The sequence below is a fragment of the Mesoplodon mirus genome (genome assembly GCF_964341445.2).
Source record: "Mesoplodon mirus genome assembly, chromosome: 5".
NCBI classification, from domain to species: Eukaryota; Metazoa; Chordata; class Mammalia; order Artiodactyla; family Ziphiidae; genus Mesoplodon; species Mesoplodon mirus.
In genome coordinates this window covers 126,341,695-126,364,442 of record NC_138980.1, presented here as the reverse complement: position 1 = coordinate 126,364,442, position 22,748 = coordinate 126,341,695, and the positions used below count along the sequence as shown (strand labels likewise).

At 38.4% G+C, this 22,748-nt stretch overlaps 1 protein-coding gene across 8 annotated transcripts in view; it reads left to right on the top strand.

Moving 5' to 3' along the window:
* ARHGEF28 (Rho guanine nucleotide exchange factor 28) overlaps positions 1-22,748 on the top strand; it is a 330,930-nt gene that overhangs the window by 46,701 nt on the left and 261,481 nt on the right. For 7 of the 8 annotated variants that reach the window (XM_082624114.1, XM_082624113.1, XM_082624111.1 and 4 more), the window contains exon 2: positions 12,774-12,817. In XM_082624114.1, coding sequence (XP_082480240.1) covers positions 12,785-12,817 — 33 coding nt within the window. In that variant the 5' untranslated portion in view covers positions 12,774-12,784. Of the gene's footprint in view, positions 1-5,798; positions 5,818-12,773; positions 12,818-22,748 lie in introns of those variants that run through there. The other variant, XM_082624112.1, reaches the window with a different exon arrangement.

The window sequence follows — 22,748 nt, the reverse complement described above, 5'->3', positions numbered from 1 at the left end:
TGTAGCATTTAGTTCCTAGTTCCTTCGTAATAGTGCAGTTTTTCAGAATAATGAGCTCAGTGTTGCTTTAGGAAACACTGTTATGCGAGAGCCATGGAAAACATGATCTGAAAAGGGACTTGAGTAAATAGTAAGAGGGAAAGGGCCCAAGTTCTACCTGCCTCACAGCAGGCATTGCAGTTTTTGGAGCACCTCCAATCTTAAGAGCCACCCACTTGTCCAAGATCAGATTGATAGAAAGACAGAGCCTTATTCTTTGGTCTCTCTTGGTGAGGACTGTCAACAAGGAACTTATATGCCGTGAAATAGAACCATTCACTCCAATGGAAAATATGCAGATTTAGAAACTAAATTCTTTTTACTATCTTTTTGAAAAATGGAAGTAAGATTAGTATTCTGTTTTCATTTTTAACTGAAAATCAATATTAATATACAGTTTATGAGTTGGGTAGTTAAATTATAATTTAAATGAAAATATTTAGAAATTTTCATGGTAGATCTGAAAAGAAATTATATGCTAATTTCCTGGGGGATTACATCAAGGATAGTATTATGTAGTGAACTGGTATGACTTTCTCGAATATAGGAACTCTCCCATGAGGGATCCCCTTTCTGGAGGAGACTTGAGGTTGGCTAACCTCTCTTTTGAGGAGAAGGCACACCTAAGCCATCAGAAGCAAAATTAAAATCTGTTCAGATTTCAAAGAAGAGCATGGCACAGTTCTTCAGGATGCAGGACTGTCCCCGTTATGTGACATTTAACATCCTTGGCCACTAGGTACCAAGTGCCAAGATCTGTTCTCCCCAGCACTTTCGACATTCTCATTTCTTTCCCTTGTCCTGGTAAGCATGCACAGGTCCCCACTAACAAAAAGACCAAAATAAAACAAAAGTTCCCTTCATTTTCCTCTTCCTTGCACTGGAAATGATACCCAGTAACTTTCTAATTTCCAAAGACCATGGCCCCTTCTGAGTCCTCATTCTCCTTGACCTCACTGCAGTCCCTCGTGAGCTCTAAGCAATTATGTATTATTATCAAATTATTATTTAAGCTCTTGAATTGTTGCTGAACTGTTCATGTGGTTGGACTTGTTATAAATGTCTTGAGGGCAGGATCTTATACTTCTCTGTGCCCTTAGTAATATTCAGGACAATGTATTTGGTGTTTGTTAGCTGAATATTTATTTCTAACTCATTGCACTGTTTTAATATTTATCCTGTAGGAAAGTTCTTTTCTGTTTTAATCTTGAATCCCAAATTCTGAATTTCACATCTTTACTGTATATGCGATGGAAATTTGTAGTTATTATTCTTAGCATATGTAGGTCACGTTTGTTCAGATCACTGGAGCCCAGGGATATATCTGGATCTCAGTCACAGTAACGATATAGTTTTTGACTTGGCTTTCACCAGTGATTTTGAATACCAGTTCTCACTCTGTTCCTCCTTTCCGAGGCACAGGTCAAGATCCCTCTTCCCAGAAGAGTCCTTTCTGACGACTTCAGCCACAAAGTTCTCTCATTTTCCTAAACTCTTAAAGCATTTACTATTTAACATGATTTTCTCCACTCCTTACCTCCTGGTTACTGCTCCACTGCCCTCATTAGGCTGCTCCTTCCAACATGGCTGTGGCCAAGCAGGCCAGCAACCTCTCAAATCATGGCTTCAGTGGGTCCTTCTCAGTTCTTACCTTGCTTTGCGTCATTTACCCACAGGGTTTGCTGCCTTGTTCATTTCTCTTGGATTTTTGTCACATTCTAAATTTCTAACATAGCAATAGTTAGATAGTTGGGAGTGTGGGATCTGGAACCAAACTGCTTGGGTTTGAATCCTGGTTCTACCACTTAGCAGTTGTGTGCCTTTGGCCAACCTGCTTAACCTCTCTATGCCTCACTTTTCCCATCTGTAAAATGGGGACAGTAGCAGGAGGTACTCTGTAGGGTTGTGAGGATTAGATGAACATTGTCTAGCACAATAAATAGTGCTCAGTAAATGTCAGCCCTGATTATTTCTCTATTTCTCAATGCCTTCTATGAGCTCCTCTTCCTCTACCTTTCTCTTGGAGTTCTCCAAGGTTCTGTTCTAAGCCCTTTTTGAATTTGTGTGTATCCACTTCCTTGATCCATCCCATTTACTCCCAATGACTTTAACTACTGTTCTGTATTATCAAACTCTTTCTCTCCAGCCCAGACCTCTTTCTTGAACTCCAGATCCCTGCTTTTGACCTGTCTTGGACACCAGTCCTCACATCTCAAACTCATTATGGCCAGTACTCATTTTTTTCCTGAGTCATTCATCTGCTTTTCCTTTCACTTTCCCCATCTTGGTCAATGTCATTGTCTATCTCATTTCCCAAACCAGGAACCAAGGAATCACCCTAGATTCCTCCTGATCCTTATGCCCTGCATCTAATTAAGCATCAAGGCCTTTCCATTTTGTTCTTTAATCTGTTAAATTTGCCTACCCTACAACATTGCTTTGAATCAGGCTCTCAATGTCTTTCACCTGAACAATAGCAATGGTCTCTTACCTGGTTTCCCTGACTTTGATCTCTCTCTCTCTTTCCAATCCATCTACCACCTGTGTCACAATGATCTCTTTAAAACACAATTTGGGGGCTTCCCTGGTGGCGCAGTGGTCGAGAGTCCGTCTGCCGATGCAGGGGACACGGGTTCGTGCCCTGGTCCGGGAAGATCCCACATGCTGTGGAGCGGTTGGGCCTGTGAGCCATGGCCGTTGATCCTGTGCGTCCGGAGCCTGTGCTCTGCAATGGGAGAGGCCACAACAGTGAGAGGCCCGCGTACCACAAAAACAAAACACAGTTTGGATCACACCCCTCTCTTGCTTAGAGCCACTCACTGGTGTGAAGTTCATGTTACTTAGGATGACATAACATTGGGGCTCAGAAAAAGTTTTCATTCTTCTCTCCCACCACTACCCTACGCACACTTTCAGTAGCCCTGGAGGTGCTACTGAACAACCTCTCCTTTTATGCTTCCATGTAGTTGTACCTATTTCTTCTGCTTGAAATGTCCTCCCATTTCATGGTCTACCTGGTGAACATCTATTGTCTGTCTCAGTGATTTTCAACAAGGCATACTATTGGCATTTGGGGTGGGACAGTTCTTTGTGAAGGACTGATCCAGTATTATAGGACACTCAGTATCCATGGCCCCTGTTGCTGAATGCCAGTAGCAGCTCCCTTCCCTCTTCTGCTCTTCTCCTACCCCACCAACCCGGTCAGGTAAGAAACCAGACATGCTCTGCCCTCATTTCCAAATGCCTTTCTGGGTAGGAATGCCCCTAGTTAAAAGCAGTAGTATGTATTCTTTAAGACTTAGCTTAAGCCTCATTTCCTTGGGGAACCATGCCCGATACCTCACCTGCTGACTGATTTAAGTATTTCTGCTTCCCTGTGTTCACAGAATCCCACACGTATTTTATATTACCATTGTTTTCCTTTTTCTCACTGGGCTGGCATTTCCTCTAGGACAGAATTCATCCTTGCATCCTCATCCTAGGATATAATAGATACTCAATAAATATTTGTAGAGTAAGTGAATGTTTATGTTATCCTTGGTATTTAGTTGTCTGTCCTCTAGCTTATTTGCCTATTTCATATCGGTATGCCCTTTTCAGATAGATTGATAGACACTTGAAGGGAGACATTTATACTTTTTTTTTTAACTGAGTACTAAGCATATAGGAAGTTCTGAGTAAATGTGCTAAACTAAATGAAACATTTAGAGACTAGCTATATTTCTAAGCTTAAACCTCATTTCTTTTAATTGTTAAGGTCATATTTCTAAACATTAAAGCATCATTCTAGAATTTCTCCAGGTTTTACACATTTGTCCACTAGTTTTATAGTCTAGAATTGGATGCACTAGTCTAGCTCTTCTGGTTTAAGAATGTCTTAATTTTTATGGGTGGTGGGCAGAGAGTACCTTTTTGTTCCTACAAAGACTGTATAAAGCCTAGTTGGGAATGGGGAGGTAGAGGAGGGTGGCTCATAGCCACAGTTTGCTGCCTGAAATACAGATGAAAGCCATGAGGGAGGTGGTGGCTGCCACCTCTGGTTAGATTTGTTAACTTCTCTGTAGAAATGATTCTTAGTATCAGGAGAATTTTCCATGTACCTATTCCCCCAGCTACTCTCTCTGCCTCTACTTTCTTCTCTCTCCAGTCTATTCAGCAGTCTTTGGGTCAGCCTCATGACAAGGCAACCTTAGGTAGGTTATTGCCTCACTTCAAACACTTCTTTGGCCTCGCATTGCCTCTAGAAGGGATTTTCAACCAGAAGTGTGTGATTTTTTAATCTTGGATCTCACAACCTTAAATTCAGCCCATGACTCCATCCACAAAAGAGAACCAGTTTCTTGACTTAGCAGTTACCTTGTTTTTGCCCATAAATAGTATTTCCTACTTTGTTCACTCATGTTTCTTCTCTAACATAGTTCTGAATTTCTTTTGACATTTTAAATTATCAAATTTATTCCTAAGGATAAAGCCTTGCTGCCACACAAAATAATCAAAACATGTCATAAGCTGAGAAAGAAATTCTAAAAATATTTTAAGCAATGGCAATATTATTGGAAAATGTGGGCTGGGGGTGGGGGGATGGCTACCATCAGAGAGAAGATTGATTAGCATACATAAATTTTAGCATGACTTTTTTCCATGACTTTTCAAATTGACAATTTTATTGAGATAATTGTACAGTCACATTCAGTTATAAGAAACAGTATAGAGAAACTTTATATTCTCTACCCAGTGGTAACATTTTGTAAAACTGTTATAATCAGCTCAATGAATATCGACAGTGATACAATGTACCCATCTTATTCAGGTTTTCCAGTTTTACTTATATTCACTAGTACGAGTAATCTTAAATTTCTGTACCATTTTTGTCACGTGTGTAGGTTCATGCGTTCACCACTACAGTCAAGATACTGAACAGTTCTGAAACCACTAGGATCCCTCATGTCGCCCTTTTATAGTCACGACTGCCTTCCCTCCTCACCTCTCCCAATACTGTTTCTCACCCCTGACAACCACTAATCTGTTGTCCATTAATTTTTCTCATTTAAAAAATATTATTATATAAGTGGGATTATAGTCTGTAACCTTTTGGGACTGGCTGTCATCACTCAGCATAATTTCCTGAAGATTGATCCATGTTGAATAAATAGTTTGCTCCTTTTAATTGCCGAGTAGTATATCTTGCTGAGTTATGTATGTACATATGTAAGTGTGCACAAAGACAACAGAGTTTAACCATTCACCTATTGAAGACATCTGGGCTGATTCTAGTTTTTGGCTGTTATAAGTAAGGCTATGAACAATCGTGTCCAGGTTTTTGTGTGAACATAAACCTTTATTTCTCGGCGGGGGGGAAATACCCATTAGTGGAATTGCTGGTGGCAGTGTGTGTTTAGTTTTTAAGAGACTGCCCAACTGTTTTCCAGAGTGACTATATTATTTTGCATTTTCACCAGCAGTGTATAAGTGATTCAGTTTTTCCACATCCTTTCCAAGATTTGGTGATGCCACTATTTTTATCATCAGTGATAGGGGCACTATTTTATATATTTTATATTTTATATATTTTAATATCCCTCCCATGACAACCTGCATGGTGTTGTGCACACAGAGACAGTGAGTTGACGTTGACCTGATGGAGGAACTTTCGAGATCTGTTGCTGATGAGGACATTGATGCCCTGATAGGATGTAACTTGCCCAAGATACTTGAGTGATTGAGCTTTGCATTGACTATGAAGGATACACTGAACGGATTAACAGCATAAGTGAGATGGTACGGGTATGTTCAACTGACTTATAAAAAGCTTTTAAGGGCTTAATCACTTTGTGTGCAAATACATCCTGTGACATACCAGCAAGTGTGACTGGTTGGGCGGAACATTTTGTTAGCAGCGAGCTCCCGCTCCTCTTTGTACTTTGCAAATGTCCTCTAATTTAGGCTGTACTATTTCAGACTGACTGGCTCCCCTTCTTCCTCCCCACCCCCAGTAGTTTGAATTAATGAGATCCCATTGAATGGTTATTGTGTTGCTTGCTTGCTAATCTTCAGACATCTCCCCACACTGAGTTCACCACATAATTCTACTCTTTCACTTAAAGCTGCTTAGACCTGCATAACTCAGGTAGATAACTGAAGTCTGAAGCAGGTCTGTAGACACCGTTGTGTATTAAACAGTAGGTTTATTTCTAAAATGCTTTCTTCTTGCCCATCCATTGTGCTGCCATTGAAGGTTTTTACTTAGACGTGGCCTTACCCCCCATTTAACTGTTCTTTCTTCCTCCTGTTAGAATAACAGTTGTGAAATACAATTAAAATTCTACACTCCTAGGTTCACAAAGGAGCTGTGAATCAACATTTCCCTCTAAGTGCAGAAGGTTTCAAACTGAGGTAGCAATTGAATTACCCCAATAGTAATTGCTCTCTGCCCTTTGAAGTTGCAAACTGTAGGGGGAATATTTGGTTCTATAAAGTCAAATAAAATTCTTTGGAGCTTGACAGTATTATATTGATGTGGTACAGTGCTCTTCAGAATTCCTGATGCCTGGGGATTCCTTGGGGCTGCCAGGATGAGGCTGAGCGGGGTAGGCCTCTTTTAGACCATCTTCACCCCAATTACTCCTGAATCATTTTGATCAGTCTAATATATAGAGGTTCTGAATGATAAATAAAGATTCAAATGTTTTAGAAAATCCTTTGCGTATGCTTAGTGTACAATGATAATAAAAATAGTTACAGCTAGCATTTATTGGGTGCTTATGATAGGCCGTTAAGTGTTTTCTCTTTTTTCTCTATCAAATCTCTTAATCTTCCCAACAATCTTAGGGGGTAGGTACTGTTACTTGTTCTACTTGATACGTTAGAAACTGGCCCAGGGAGGTAAATAACAGACCCAAAGTCACACAGTTAGAACAGGGTATAACTGGTGTTCAAAGGCAGCCTGTTCTTGAGTCTGTACTCCTAGCTGTGAGGCTTTTGCAGCCTTTTAGCCAAGCAAATTGCTGTCTTTCAGACCATAGTAATGTTACAGAAGCACTGTGCTGAGGCCAAGGAGAGCCTGGGCTCCGGGCTCAGACAGGTTGGATCCACATGCCTCGGCCATGTCTAGCCTCTTGGCCTCATCCTCAACCAAGTGGCACAACTCTGCTGAGCTTTTCTTCGCTCTTGTGAAGTGGAGACGGGGGTGCTGGAGGTCCTCCTATCTGAAGAGAGTAAGTATCAGGAAAGCCCTTTGAAGTGAAGCTTCTTGGAATGGGGACCACAATTCAGAGGTAACAGGGGTGGAGAAAAAATATGCCTGGGGTTCTAGTTTTTGAAAATGAAATTAAAATTATGAAAATATTTTTAAAATTTAAAGTTTATTCCTTTGGCTGAAAGGCAGCAGAGCATCACGGCTAGAATTACAGGCTCTGGAGCGGCTGCTCGAATACCAGCCTAGCCTTGTTCAGTGTGACCTAATGCATACTGAGTTTTTAACTCTGCCAACTCTTAGAATGAACATAAGGTGAATCATGTATGTGTGAGAGATTAACTAGAGGAGGTTGTGACTTTTTTTCTGACATGACTGATAGCACAGTAGAGCATCCATGTCATCACGTTTGATTTTCAGAGCATTATTATGGGGTTCATTTTTATTAGAAATACCCAAGAACGTCTCCCATTTTCTCCTAGGGTGGGGAGAAGGTGCTGTTATTTTTTTAATGTTGAAGTTACTATCTTTAAGCCTTTATCTCATTGTGATTATTTCTTCTTACTTGTTAATGGATCTCTGTCACATTCTCATTGATAGTTTTGTATATGACTTGAAGTTCTCCAGTACTCAAGTTCTTTTCTCAATTTTATTTAACCTTATTTCATGCTTAAAAAAGATTTCCAGTTGTATTTTGAGTTGATTTGTATTTAGCTATACTATCTGGTAACCATACCAAGCCCTGAACAAACAACTACAAAAAAATTTTTTTTGATGTTCAAGATAAAATGGCTAGAGAGTAGATGCTAGCATTGGGTGGGGTGAAGAATGAACAAGGGAGGTTTTTGCTTGTCATTCTATAAGTGGTCAGTTCATTTAAGTATTTTTGTTTAGGTAGCTTGCTCCTCAGTTGACCTTGTAACTGGAGGGACTTGTAAATGAAGATTTAGATAACTAGGACTTCCACACTTTTCTCAACGCTACCATGAGGATTCTCTGAGATGATGTTTGTGAAATACTTAACGCAGTGCCTGACACACCATTAGCCTTCAAAATGTAGTTATTTATAATACAGACAAATATTTGAGCATTATCTGTTAATAAGTTGTATGAGAGGCATACGCACCAATGACTTTTAGCATGTTGAAAGACAAAATTAGTCATGGGTTTTATATCGAATCAGTCTTAGAATATTTCATTTAGATGCAAAAACATGAGAAACCCAGAACTTCAAAGAACTGATTTTTTTCTGTATTAGTTAAATGTTATGTTTTAAATTTAAAATACCCTTTTCACCTGTTGAAAATAGTCTAATATTTTTCTTTAGTGTTAACTAGCAACCAGAGATATTGCAATATTATGTATTCTTCATAAAATATCTAAACTATTGAATCTTTTATGTCTTGATGATCTTTTCATAAGATTTTTTTCCCCTTTCGGGAGCAAACTTAAAAACTTTGTACTAAGACCCCGAATTATTCCATGGTGTCTGCCAGCAAGACTAGAAATGTATTGGCTCTTTACTTTCCCAATAAACATTTTCAAAAATACAGTACAATAAAAAAGTACTTGAGTCTCAATTTTTGAAATTGCAGGTGGAGAACTCAAGCTTTAGGAAGTGGAGTGTAGCGCATGATACTTCACTTATATAGTGAAAAGCTGCAGCATGTGAAGAACTTAAGCAATTGTGACTTGCTTAGCAAACACAAATTTTTTATCATTAAACTTGATGTAAAAGGAGGCATGGCCATATTTAGCCATGCAGCTCAGCAAGTGAGCACAGAACTTACTGCTCTTTGCTATAATAGAGGAATTAATTACAGAAAAGTGAGAATATAGTTTTTAATATCTATTTTGGTTTGAAGTTTTATTTGAAGATATAATATATTGGCAGCAAACTATGTTCTCTACAACTTAAGTAGGAAATCCTGATAGGGGTTTTAGAAGTGTTGGAACAGAGGTTGAGAACTGTGGGGACTTTAGTTTTTAGTTCATTTTTTCAAGGAGTGAAAAGTAGTTTCTCTGAAAAACAAAATAACTGCTGCTCAGAATGGCTCCTAAGTTTCTTTACTGAAAAGTGGTAAAAGGTAGAGCAGGCAGGAATAATAAAATATGAGTTGTTATAAATATCAGGTGAAATATAAACAACATGTTGTTTAGCCCTTGATGTTTTGCCTTTTGCCTGAGATGATTATGATTCAAATTTGAGGCAGGCATTTGATGGCGTTGGTGGAGAACCTGGATCCTTCACAAAGCTGTGTGAGGTTGGATTCTGCACTCCAGTTCAGCTCATGTGGGCCTTTTCACTGTATAAATACAGAACTCCAGAGGCGCTGGTGAGCACCCTACACTCCACTGGTCGTGCGTTTGTCTGCTGAGCCTGGAGGAAAACTATTGGGAAAAGTAGCCTAACAAGTAGGGGAAAAGGCTTACTTTATAGAGCAGAGCATCAAAATGTTGACGTGTATATACCCTTAAATATAATATGTTAACATGTATCCCTTAATGTATTTATTAATAAAACATACTACTGTAACAGTGTATATTCTAAAACATATCTGAAATCTGCAAAGCTATAAGGATTAAACATTATAGTAAGATTTTTTTTTATTAATAGCCCTTTTTGCACTCACTAAAAACATTGACATGTAATACATGCCAGTGAGAGTAATATGATGGAAATGTATCGTTCTTTTGAAAACCTTTGCTTAATAATTTTAATGCTGTGTTCAGTTCAGCTTGAATGTCTGGTTCCAAGTACTGTTTACTTTGAAATTGATTTTGAAGTGTCATAGCTGAAAAAGATACTATATTATGATAAATAGATTCTAATTGAAAAAGTGAGTGCTGGCTGTACTTGTACATAAGGGGATTTATACTTTAACTCCATCCAACAATTGTACAAGAGTTTAAATGTGGCTAATAAATTCCCATCTTCCATGATGTCAATCATTCCTCCTGTAAATTAATCAGAAGCTGTTGCATTTAAAGAATATAAAACCCATGAAACATTTGGAAAGTTTAAAAAAAAATAGATTAGAAAGCTTTTTCCAAAAATTTAAAGCATGCCTGTATGAGGGCTTTTGTAGGTGGCAAACTTTAAATAATTTTTGCAACAAAATCACAAAATGGAAAGGTGTAAATACTTTTTCAAAATGTTTTTACGGTGGTATATACTGTCTATAACCTGAGTTTCTTTTGAGGTGCATTTTCTTTTTCACTTATTAAAATATCACCCCTTTCTTGAAGGGATAGGATATTTATTTGAAAACTATTTTTAAAAGATCTGCTATAAACAGCCAGTTTTCATCTCAGAAAACCCAGCAAATATGGAACACTTCTATTTTTGTTAGAAAATTAGGTAGTACATGTTTGGCAACTTTTTAAAGTACTCTGCTGCGAAATAACCAACACACCTTAATGTGGTAAAGATTTTTATGGTCATTTCCCGTCTTGTTACAGCAATTGTAAAGATTTGACCATGTTTGAAGGTCTTATTTCTATAAAGTTAATCACACTGGCATCCTGTGGAACTGTGTGCTTTTGGCTTCAAGGTCTTCTTTGCAGTATCTCACCCATGAATGACACAGTGAATGAATTTTGCGTATGTGCTTTTTAAACTTCTTATCTGAGAAGCTACCCTATCAGTGGTTGTACTCGAACAGTTTTCCTGTAGATCATTACTTATTAAAGAAGTAATTCACTCTTTAACATGTCTTCATATTCTCACTAAAAGTGGGGTTTTTTTTTAGTGTATTTTATCAGACAAAAATCTAATACCATCTGTACTTTCTTCTAAGTGTATGGCAAGCCTCCCACACAGCTTAATATGTCCTAATATGCTTCCTAAAATACTAAGTTTTGAAAGTTTTGCTCATAAAGGAAAGCATTTTCTTTTTTTTGTTTATTTTGTGGATTTCAGTCTTTTTTCTTAGCACTGCATTTGCTATAGAATACATTCATTTCTTTTGCTATTAGGTAGAAATCTTAAAAGGATCTTCTAATTTTATTATCAAGTTTACTGAAATTTTGTAAAGGATTGGAATTGTGTATGGCATGACTGTGAACATAGTTGAAAAACATGGCTACTGTCTTGAGACACAGTGTACATTTAGTGTGAGGGTCATGGTACATGTGCTGTTGGATATACATTCATATTTTAAATGCCTTCTTGATAATTTTGAATCTTGAGGGGCTCTACTCAGTGCTCTTGGATTGGTCATAATTTTTATTTCATAGTGTAGCTGATGAACAATTCATACTGGGATTGGGGGTCTCAGTTTTGTCATTCTTGTGGTTAGTATTATCTTTAATTTGAACTTTCTTTCTTGGACTCCTTAAGCCATTCATCCAGTTTGTGAGCTTAGTTTCATTACACATTGATGATGATAACCCATAAGCCCATTTACGTGGGTCTACATGAACTGCCACAGGGCACAAAGTGTTGAAAATGTGGGCCGAGGAGGGCTCTGCTGTCAACCCCTTGGCCTCGTGTGACCTTCAGTCTTCTCTCAGGATGACTCATGGAATGTAACTTGTGACCTAGGAGGGTACCAGTGTCCGCATGTGTATGAACTATTAGTAAAACTTGAGGGAAATGATTTTTTAAAAAGTAAATTAAAATAGAATTCTTTATATTTTTCCTCCAAGTCAAGTGTGACCTCTGGGGGTCAGAGTCACAATTCAGGTTGCTCTGTGTCTGCCTTCTTAGGAGACATCCCCAAAGTACTGCAGCTGGCTGTGGCCTGGGGACCAGAGCCAGGCTTGGCCTGGTGAGCAGAACCCTGTCCCAGATGACGCAGGTGTGTGGGTGGAGAGGGGAAAGGTGATGGGGGCTGTGAGTCTCCTTGTCTGCCCTACTCAGAGTTCTCATGCAGCCCACTCTTCACTTTCTTCCAATCTTTAGGTCTCTGTCATTCAGCTGTGAGCTCTTTGAGGGCTGGACCATACTGGTCATCTTACTGGCCATTGAAGGTGTTCAATGAACCTTTCTTAAAGGATGCTCCTTTTGCCTAAGTTGCTAGCTGGTTTCCGGGTACAGATGGGATGTGTGCACCTAGTGGAGAGGTTGGTTAGCGTGACAGCGGGCTGCATCCCTCCAGACTGAACTCTCTGGCCCTCACCAAGAGGTCTTAGAACTATCTTGTCTCCACAGGCTCCTGCCTCGTCCAGCCAAGAGTGAATTTTGACCTCAGAGTAGCCTATATCTAAGTGATTAACTAAGGCAAAACTTGCAACATGCTTATGTTGGCCTTTCTTGGCTTCCTGAAATATAATTTCTATTCGGGAGCAGTCTGTGGGATAATGTTTGGGGTGATAGATTTTCCTTATGTGTGGATCTTCATGTGAAAGAAGAAAGGGAGGAGGATGTTTTATATGGAGAGCATCTTATTCCCTTGTTCTTAATTTTGTCTTTGCCGGTTGTCCTATCTAGTGGGTTACTCCTCCCTCTACGATGTTAACTAAAGGGCAGGGCGCAGCTCTGCTGGTTGGTCACACGGGGCTCCTACAATAACTCTCACTTCTATTATTTTCATTGCAGATGCGGAAGCCATGGAGCTGAACTGCAGTGAAGTACCTCTTTATGTAAGTGCCTAAGCATTGGGCTGCAGGTCTAAGTGGCCCTTTCTTGAACTTGAAACCCCTTGTGACTGAAGTGGGAAGAAATGTTCTGTTGGCTATTGAGTTGGGGCTTTTAAAAAAACAACACACAACATTACTGTCTAGTTCAAGCCTTTGCATGGAGCCCTTTAAAACTGGTTGGCTCCTGGTTCCAAAGTCTGGGTTTTAATTATATTCTCCTGAGTAACTTTTAACTGCATAACTTCTGGAAGGCAGCTCTGCTCACCACTATAACCACCAATGCTTAACTGTATAACTTTTGGACTCAGAAATACTGAGTTCATCTATGTGAATGATTTTTGAACACATTATTTTATGATATCCTGATAATAGCCAAGAATGTTTTCTGTGTGTATCTCTTTTGGGGAGAAAGTTCAGTGACCATTGTGTCAGGTAAAATCCTGAAGTAGGAATTCAAAGGGAAAAGTGCTGGGACATACATAGAGTAGGTGGGTGATTGGATGACAGAGCTGCCCGGTGAGATTCCTGGTCAGATGTGCCTTCTGGGCTGAGAGAGGATTCCAATCTTGAGAACAGTTACTGGATGTAACAGAAGTGAGCCGATTGTCTCCCCACATAGAAAATGGCAGATGATTTTCTCTTCCTTCCTTATTTGAGGCAAAACCTCTTTCCTTTGGTGGCAGGTGGGCATGGTTTGGTGGCAGGTGGGCATGGATGTGTGTATGGGAATTGGGGTTTCAAGTGGCCTTTGAATCCTCAACTCAAGAAATACACCAAGAGTACTAGATCTAGAATAAGAATATGACCTCAATTCAGATGTATCCCGAATAGAACAGAATATCAAGGACTTGGAACAAATTTAGTCAGAATCTTAAATCAATTAAAATATATTCATTCATTTCCCCTTAACATACTTCATTACCCAGGTGACCCTCCCTCTCTCCCTTCCACCTCTTTCCTTGCTGTCACCTCCCTTCCCCTTACACATACCCCACTCTGTTCGCTGGAGAAAGACAAAATGATAAAATAAATGGATTTCAGAATAATGAAAAAGTTGCCTTCTGGGTTACTCAGGGGTCTGGAGTATTCTCTCTCGATTGTGATTTGCAGGTTATAAAATGTATTATAGATAGTTAGACTTGGCCCAGCTATAATTAACGAGTAAAAAAAAAAAGACTGGTCTAAGGCTAAATTTAGAGTACTCCCAAGTCTTTTTTTTTTTGTACCTTTCTCCTCCTTAGCTTTATTGATTCCACTCTGCTCTCCTATGTCAAACCAAACAGATCTACAAGTCTAATGAGGATACAAAACCTGGTAGTTTTTCTTTTTTTTTTAATTGAAGTATAGTTGATTTATAATGTTGGGTTGGTTTCTGGTGTACAGCAAAGTGATTCAGTTATACATATGTATACATATATTATTTTCTTTTTCATAGTCTTTTCCACTATGGTTTATTACAGGATATTGAATATAGTTCCCTGAGCTATACAGTAGGACCTTGTTGTTTATCTATTTTATATATAGTAGTTTGTATCTGCTAATCCCAAACTCCTAATTTATCCCTTCCCCACCCCCTTTCCCCTTTCATAACCATAAGTTTGTTTTCTGTCTGTGAGTCGGTTTCTGTTTCGTAAATAAGTTCATTTGTGTCATTTTTTAGATTCCATATATAAGTGATATCATGTGGTATTTGTCTTTCTGTTTCTGACTTACTTCACTTGGTATGATAATCTCTAGGTCCATTCATGTTGCTTCAAATGGTATTATTTCATTCTTTTTTTATGGCTGAGTAGTATTCCATTGTGTGTGTGTGTGTGTGTGTGTGTGTGTATGACATCTTCTTTATCCATTCATCTGTCAATGGACATTTAGGTTGCTTCCATGTTTTGGCTATTGTAAATAGTGCTGCTATGAACATTGGGGTGCATGTATCTTTTCAAATTATAGTTTTCTCCAGATACACGCCCAGGAGTGGGATTCCTGGATCATATGGCAACTCTATTTTTATTTTCTTAAGGAACCTCCATACTGTTTTCCCTAGTGGCTGCACCAGTTTACATCGTCACCAACAGTGTAGGAGGGTTCCCTTTTCTCCACACCCTCTTCAGTGTTTGTTGTTTATAGACTTTTTGATGATGGCCATTCTGACCAGTGTGAGGTGATACCTCATTGTAGTTTTGATTTGCATGTCTCTAATCATTAGTGATGTTGAGCATCTTTTCATGTGCCTGCTGACCATCTGTATGTCATCTTTGGAGAAATGTCTATTTACGTCTTCTGCCCATTTTTTGATTGGGTTGTGTGGGTTTTTTTTGTTATTGAGTTGTATGAGCTGTTGGGATATTTTGGAAATTAAGGCCTTGTCAGTCACATCATTTGCAAATATTTTCTCCCAGTCCATAGGTTGTCTTTTCATTTTATTTATGGTTTTCTTTGCTGTGCAAAAGCTTATAAGTCTGATTAGATCTCATTTGTTTATTTTTGGTTTTATTTCTGTTGTCTTGAGACTGACCTAAGAAAACACTGGTACGATTTATGTCAGAGAATGTTTTGCTTATATTGTCTTCTAGGAGTTTTACGATGTCATGTCTTATATTTAAGTCTTTAAGCCATTTTGAATTTATTTTTGTGTAGGGTGTGAGGGAGTGTTCTAACTTCATTGATTTACATGCAGCTGTCCAGCTTTCCCAACACCACTAGATGAAGAGACTCTCTTTTTCCTACTGTATATTCTTGCCTCCTTTGTTGAAGATTAATTGACCATAGGTGTGTGGGTTTATTTCTGGGCTCTCTATTCTGTTCCATTGCTCCATATGTCTTTTATTGTGCCAGTACCACACTGTTTTGATTACTGTAGCTGTGTAGTATTGTCTGAAGTCTGGGAGAGTTATGCCTCCAGCTTTCAAAACCTTGTAGTTGATCAACATCCTGGTACAGCTATTTTAACTCAGACCTACCAGATTATGACCAGACTAGGGAAGAGTCAATACTCATTGCTTACCGAGGGAAGAGACTTAAATAGACCAAAGGAGAGCAAAATTTTTTTCTCTAATTATCAAATAATATATACTCATTAGAATAAAATGAAAAATACAGAAAGTGTTAAGAAAATAAGTCACTCATAATCTCATCCTCTGTAGATAATTTAAAACATTATTTCATCAATTTTAAGGTACAGTTTTCTCATTTTATATCTCTGAAATTGAGATGCTCTTACTTCACTGTGTATCCTGGCAGATATCATGATGGAGCTGTCATTATCTATGCATGTGTGACCTTGGTCACAATGCTTCATGTTGTTGTCATTTCAGATTACTTATGTGCCTTGCTGGAACTATATGAATTAATTGCTTTCAAAATGATTTCACCATGATTTGGCATTAAAAAGGCAAAGTTACTGTGTGTATAGAAAGACATGGAAAGAGCAACATGACAAATGTGGTAAAGTCTCTATAAGTAAATTTAGATGAGCTCTTTTAATAAGTATAAAATCTCACATTATGTCATACTTTGCAGTTTTGTCTCTTAGTGGAATATAAAATGCATATCATAACTGGTATCTCAGATGAAATACATTATATATTTAACATAATTGACTCATTATATATACATATATGCGTGTAATCTGCTTTTTTCACTTGATGTTTTATGTCAATATTTTTATGAATTGACCTAAGCCAACGTGGCCATTTGATCTCATGCAGGAAGGGGTCAGTGGGGAAGTATTATAATGAAAACAAGTTTTAAATTTCATCAAATAAGTAACACATAAACAAAGCAGACACAAACTAGACTCTGACTTGTTTCTGTATCTTGTGGCAGACCCCCTCTGTCACCTTCTGTCTTCAGAGGTTTCATAAATATTCACTTCTAGTTTCTCCTAGTTAACTGCAATCTGGTTTATAAACTCTTAACATTTTATTCATATTTACTGTATTTCATATATACTTATCTAAAAATATATGCAAAAATCAAAACCGTCTTTAATCCTGTTATTCATAATGATCACTGTTGACATTTTTGATATATTTTCTTCCAGAGTTTTATCTATATCTGTGTAGAATTTTATTGAAGGTTCTCTTGTCATTTATTTACATGATGTGTTTTCTCATTTGACTGATACATTGGATCTCTTAATTTTGTTGCTTTCATGTACTTTTAGCAATTCTGTCTAGCTGTCATGACTAGTTCTTTGGGAAAAACAAGATAACTCTGCTAAGTGTGATTAAGAGAGAACCCAAACAAAACTAGAAATTATGAAGATTCCATAACATATTGAGATGATATCTTAATTATAAAATAATACTAAGCATAACTGTATGCTTATGCACTGGCAAAATCTTTTGAGGCAGTTTTTTAAAAAATATTTATTTATTTATTTTTGGCTGCATTGAGTCTTTGGTGCTGCACACTGGCTTTCTCTAGTTGTGGTGAGCGGGGGCTACTCTTTGTTGCGGTGTGAGGGCTTCTCATTGCAGTGGCTTCTCTTGTTGCAGAGCACAGGCTCTAGGCATGTGGGCTTCAGTAGTTGTGGCATGCAGGCTCAGTAGTTGTGGCTCACGGGCTCTAGAGTGCAGGCTCAGTAGTTGTGGCGCATGGGCTTAGTTGCTCCGCGGCATGTGGGATCTTCCTGGACCAGGGCTCGAACCCGTGTCCCCTGCACTGGCAGGCGGATTCTTAACCACTGTGCCACCAGGAAAGTCCCAAGACAGGCTTTAAAAATATAAATTACAAGGTTTATCTCAAGAAGAATTAAATCACATAGTGGGGCAATAATCGTGGAGAAAAAAATTGATAGTAATTATTCCCCAACTTCTACCTATCCTTCACAAAAGGATACTTCATTCAAGTGGATCCTGTAAGTGATATTTTTGTTCCTTTGATTATAACCTGTTTTGATTAATCTCTTATAACATTTTTTAGTTAAAATGTTTTTCTGTCTTTACTTTTGGGTCATTATAGAGAATCCTTCCTACAGATGATAGATTCTTTATACCTTTAGAAAAATCAATAATGTGTCCATCGACAGATGAATGGCACATGTATACAATGGAATATTACTCAGCCATAAAAAGAAATGAAATTGAGTTATTTGTAGTGAGGTGGAGGGACCTAGAGTCTGTCATACAGAGTGAAGTAAGTCAGAAAGAGGAAAACAAATACCGTATGCTAACACATATACATGGAATCTAAAAAAAAAAAAAAAGGTTCTGAAGAACCTAGGGGCAGGACAGGAATAAAGACGCAGATGTAGAGAATGGACTTGAGGACATGGGGAGTGGGAAGGGTAAGCTGGGATGAAGTGAGAGAGTGGCATGGACATATATACACTACCAAATGTAAAATAGATAGCTAGTGGGAAGCAGCCGCATAGCACAGGGATATCAGCTCCGTGCTTTGTGTCCACCTAGAGGAGTGGGATAGGGAGGGTGGGAGGGAGACACAAGAGGGAGGAGATATGGGGATATATGTATATGTATAGCTGATTCACTTTGTTATAAAACAGAAACTAACACACCATTGTAAAGCAATTATACTCCAATAAAGATGTTAAAAAAAAAATCTATGGATGTAAGTCTTTGTTTCTCCCCCTCATACCTTTTGTTTGGATCCGTGAAAACTTCCAACTTCTTTTTTAACGTTTTATCCTTTTGTCTTTCAGTATTGTTTGCCCCTTCTAGAATAGCTGATATTCTAGGGTTAGACTGTTCTAGCCATTTTTTTTTTTTTTTTAGTCTGAATTCTGGTAGCATGTTTTCTTTTCTATGTAAGCTTTCTGTACTGTTAAGTTTATTTCCTGCTTGCCAGAACAGTTTTAGACCATTACTTTGTTTTTAGTTTTTGTGTAGTATTTTCAAATCTTGGCCTGTTTCTTCTTATGCCCACATAGTTTTACTGTGAGCACAAAGCAGGAACTTAATTTTTTTCCTCTATCTCCCAGGAATCTGTTTCAGAGGGAGGGAGGCAGTCTCTGATTCTGTGTGCTTTAAATTTTTTTGACCGTTTTGGGGCAAACTTTTTTCTCCTTTTTTTGGGGGGGTGTGGACAAACATTTCTGTTTGCTTATCTTTAGGAAGGAGGCAATCTTAGTATTGGGAATGCAGGAATATTCCCGAACTCAGCCACAGACTTATGCTAATTTTTAAAATGAGCCATGGAGGTCCACTGAGTTGCTATTTCAGGAAAAGAGAAACACTGTACTATAATAAGATTAGAGAAGAAGCAGGAGTTGGCAAGACTGGTAGCGAAGAGTTTATAATATTGATTTGCAAACCTTAGGGATATAAGCATTACAAATCCAGTTTTCAGCCTCTGAGCAGCTTCCTGCATCTGTACTTTAAGGGGCACTAAAGGAAGCAGCTCTGGAAGGCCAGGCTGTTTGTTCCCAATAGAAAAGGTAGCAGAGGCATGCCATCTGGTTTGAAGTCTAGGCTTAATTTTTAGATAGAATGGTAACATGGTTTTAGGAGGAGATGTTTTAAGCTAGCAAAGAGTCGTAGTGAAGAAGCTAATGAGAAATGTGAAAGCCTGGAAAAAGGTAAATTAGAATTATTATAACTGATCTAAGATACTTGTATTCTAGCGTAACACTCTTCTAATGGACACCACTTGGGAACTTAAATCCTATATTTGAAGTCATAAAGTTATTTTTTTATTTTAGGTTGTTTTTAGTCTTATTTTATTTTCTAGTCTGTATATAAAGAGAGGAAATGATGCAAGTACAGCTTGAAAAGAGATTTTGCTTACTGAGTATCTGATTGAATTTTGAAAGAGAAAGCGATTGTAAGCCAAATTGTATGTTTTTGCTGAATTTTTTTAAAAATTGAAGGATAGTTGATTTACAATATTGTGTTAGTTTCAGGTGTGCAGCGTAGTGATTCAGTGGTTTTTTTTTGTTGTTTCTTTTACAGATTATATTCCATTGGAGGTTATTTTTGATTACTTTTTAAATTGAGTTTTCTCTAAGTTTTTGTGGATTAAGGAAGGTTATAAAACACATGTTGTACTTACGTACTTCATCCAAGAACTTCCTTTTCCACATTAATTATATTTTAATTTTTATATAAAGTGTACTTAGCATTCATCTTTCCAAAAATATCAGTTCAGTGCTGTGAACAAAATAGAAGAGCTTTTCCTTGTGAAATTGTTGTTTCCAAAGATTCTTTTTTCCTCAGTAAAATAGCTTTATTTTAAATGATTATTTAAACCACACTTGCTCATTATAAAAAAAAAATAAGAAATTACCAAGAAGAAATTACCAAGGAGAAAGATCCCTTTAAATTCCTCCTTTGGGAGAATTTTCATTAGTGTTTTGGTGACAGTCCTTTCAGGAATTTGTTTTTGCATATCTATACACACATCCACACCCCCCCGCCCCCACGATCCATAAAAGGAATCGTAGAGAAAAGCTGTTTATGTTATCTTGCATAGATCCCCATTATTCTCTCCCCCCATCATATCTCTACTTCCGTCCCACAGGTAACTATTTTTTTTCCACTGTTTTTTTTTTTTATGAGTTTCTGCATTATAACAAAGTGAATCAGTCATACATATACATCTGTTCCCACATCCCTTCCCTCTTGCGTCTCCCTCCCTCCCACCCTCCCTATCCCACCCCTCCAGGCGGTCACAAAGCACCGAGCTGATCTGAAACCTATTGCAGTCACTCTCAGCAGCATTAGCATCCTTGGGAAACTTGTTGGAAATAGAAATTCTCAGACCTCACCCTAGACCTACTGAATCAGACACTCTGGGCATGGGGCCCAGATATCTGTGTTTTAACAAAACCTTCAGGTGATTCTGATGTGTGCTAATGTTTGAGAATCATTGACTTAGTGTATATATTTCTACATTTTTCTGTGCTCATACAACCCTACACGTACATATATATAGATACAAGCTTTAATAAAACCATTTTAAACAATCTGGATCAGAGAATTCCCTGGTGGTCCAGTGGTTAGGACTCTGCACTTCTAATGCAGGGGCCATGGGTTCAATCCCTGGTCAGGGAACTAAGATCCTTCAAGCTGCATGGTGCAGCCAAATATATATATATATATATATATATATATATCATATTATATAAACTTCTGTATCTTTTCCAACTCAGCATTACTTTGTGGAAATTCCTGCAAGTTGTCAGGTGTAGCTCTAATTCATTCTATTTAATAAATGGGTGTGGATCAAGACACTTCTCTGTGGATGGGTATTCACTAGACATCCTCGTCCATATGTCCTTATTTATCAATACTTTCATCTTTATGGGATAGATTCCCAGGAGTGGGATTGCTGGATGCAGGATGTACATACTTCAGGTTTTAATGATTTCTTTGCAAATGAGGTATACGTGTTCACATTTTATTCAACAACTTTCAGATATATTTAATATCTAGTTCTTTAGCCCTAACAACTGTGATAATTATGAATTGGGAGTTATAAACTCACTTTTACTGTGCAAAGGTAGCATGTTAAATTTTGTGTTAAATTTTATAAAAGTTCAAAAAATTCCCTTGTTTTAATCTTTTTTTTTTTTTTTGCCATGGTGCTTCATTTCTGCTCTTTCTTGGATTCTGGCTAATATGAGCATCTAACCCATGGAGACTTCTACAACATCTGCAAAGGGTGTGTCTGCGGAACTTTGCGTGTGGGCTCTTGCTCTCTTCCACCCTTTAGATGTGTTAATCGTAGCAGTTGACTGAGAAGAGTAATCATTTCTTTCTCCTGAGGCTGCAGATTGTATAACGGTTTGGACGGGGTTTTAGCTTCAGTAGCTTGTTGCCAGCTGGATCTAAATGGCTTCCCTTTTCCCTTAGCATTTTGTGTTTGTTATTCTTTTATTCTGAGTCACAGTATCCTGCTGAGTTTGGTCCCAAGTATATTGGTTGCTGTTGGGCTTATTGTACGTAACTGAAGGGGTAACCTGATGTTTGCTGATCACTTCACGTAGTTGAGCTAAACCTCCTCCATTCAACCACTTCTATTTCTGAGGCTTGGTACACTCTCCTAGGCCCCAGCCTTCTGGAGGGGGGACCCTAGGACAGGACCCAGGGAGGCAGTTTCCTATTGAGGCTGCAAGTGACTTGGTTGCTTTGTTCTGCACTCACCTGGCGGACGCCTCCTTCCCGCAGATTCCTTCTGGCTTCTGGTTCCTGTTGAAGGAAATCCTGTCCTCCAGATGCTGCCCCTTCTCTGCTTGTGGCTCTCTGTCCCCTCATGGGCCGCCTGTGATCAGCCTGTCTTAACCATCAACTTGGAATCTTAGTATGTGAAGGCACCTTAGAGACCTTCGCCTGGCCACCCGCCCTTTGCAGATGAGGAAATTCAGGTTCCGAGCAAGAGAGTCACTTATTTGACTAGTTAACTCAGCTGGTTTGACACTCAGGATTTGTAAATGATGTATTGGAAGCCATAACATTTTTTTGCTCAGAAAGTTTGTTAGTGGCAGATCCACGGTAAGCCTGGGATTTTCCCACCTTCACCGGCTAATCAAAATGACCTTCTCCATTGCATTGCTTCTGCACTTCATTTCCCCATTGGCCAGGTACCCATTTTGTCCTTTGCCACCCTGCAGTCTTCCTTTGAGATTTACAATGTGAAGAATGGTGCTACTTCTTGGACCTTCAATTAAAATATCTCCCTTTTCTTACACTTTTTTGTCCTGCTGGAGGATGCTGCTTGTAACTAAGTCTAGGCAACCCTGACCCTCTAAAGCTCATTTGCTCACAAAAAGGCTGGGCCTGGTAACTGATGGTGATTTGTGCCATCAAGCTCTCAAGCTCAACTTAATATAAATTTCACTAGTTCGGGTGTCAGGGCACAGGCGAGGGTATCTTTTAGCACATGTCAATACAGCTCATTCTGGCTTTGAGAAGGGAATCAGGAGGGGCTTTTGACTGAGATGAACTTCTGGATCACACGTTTACTTTGTGCAAAT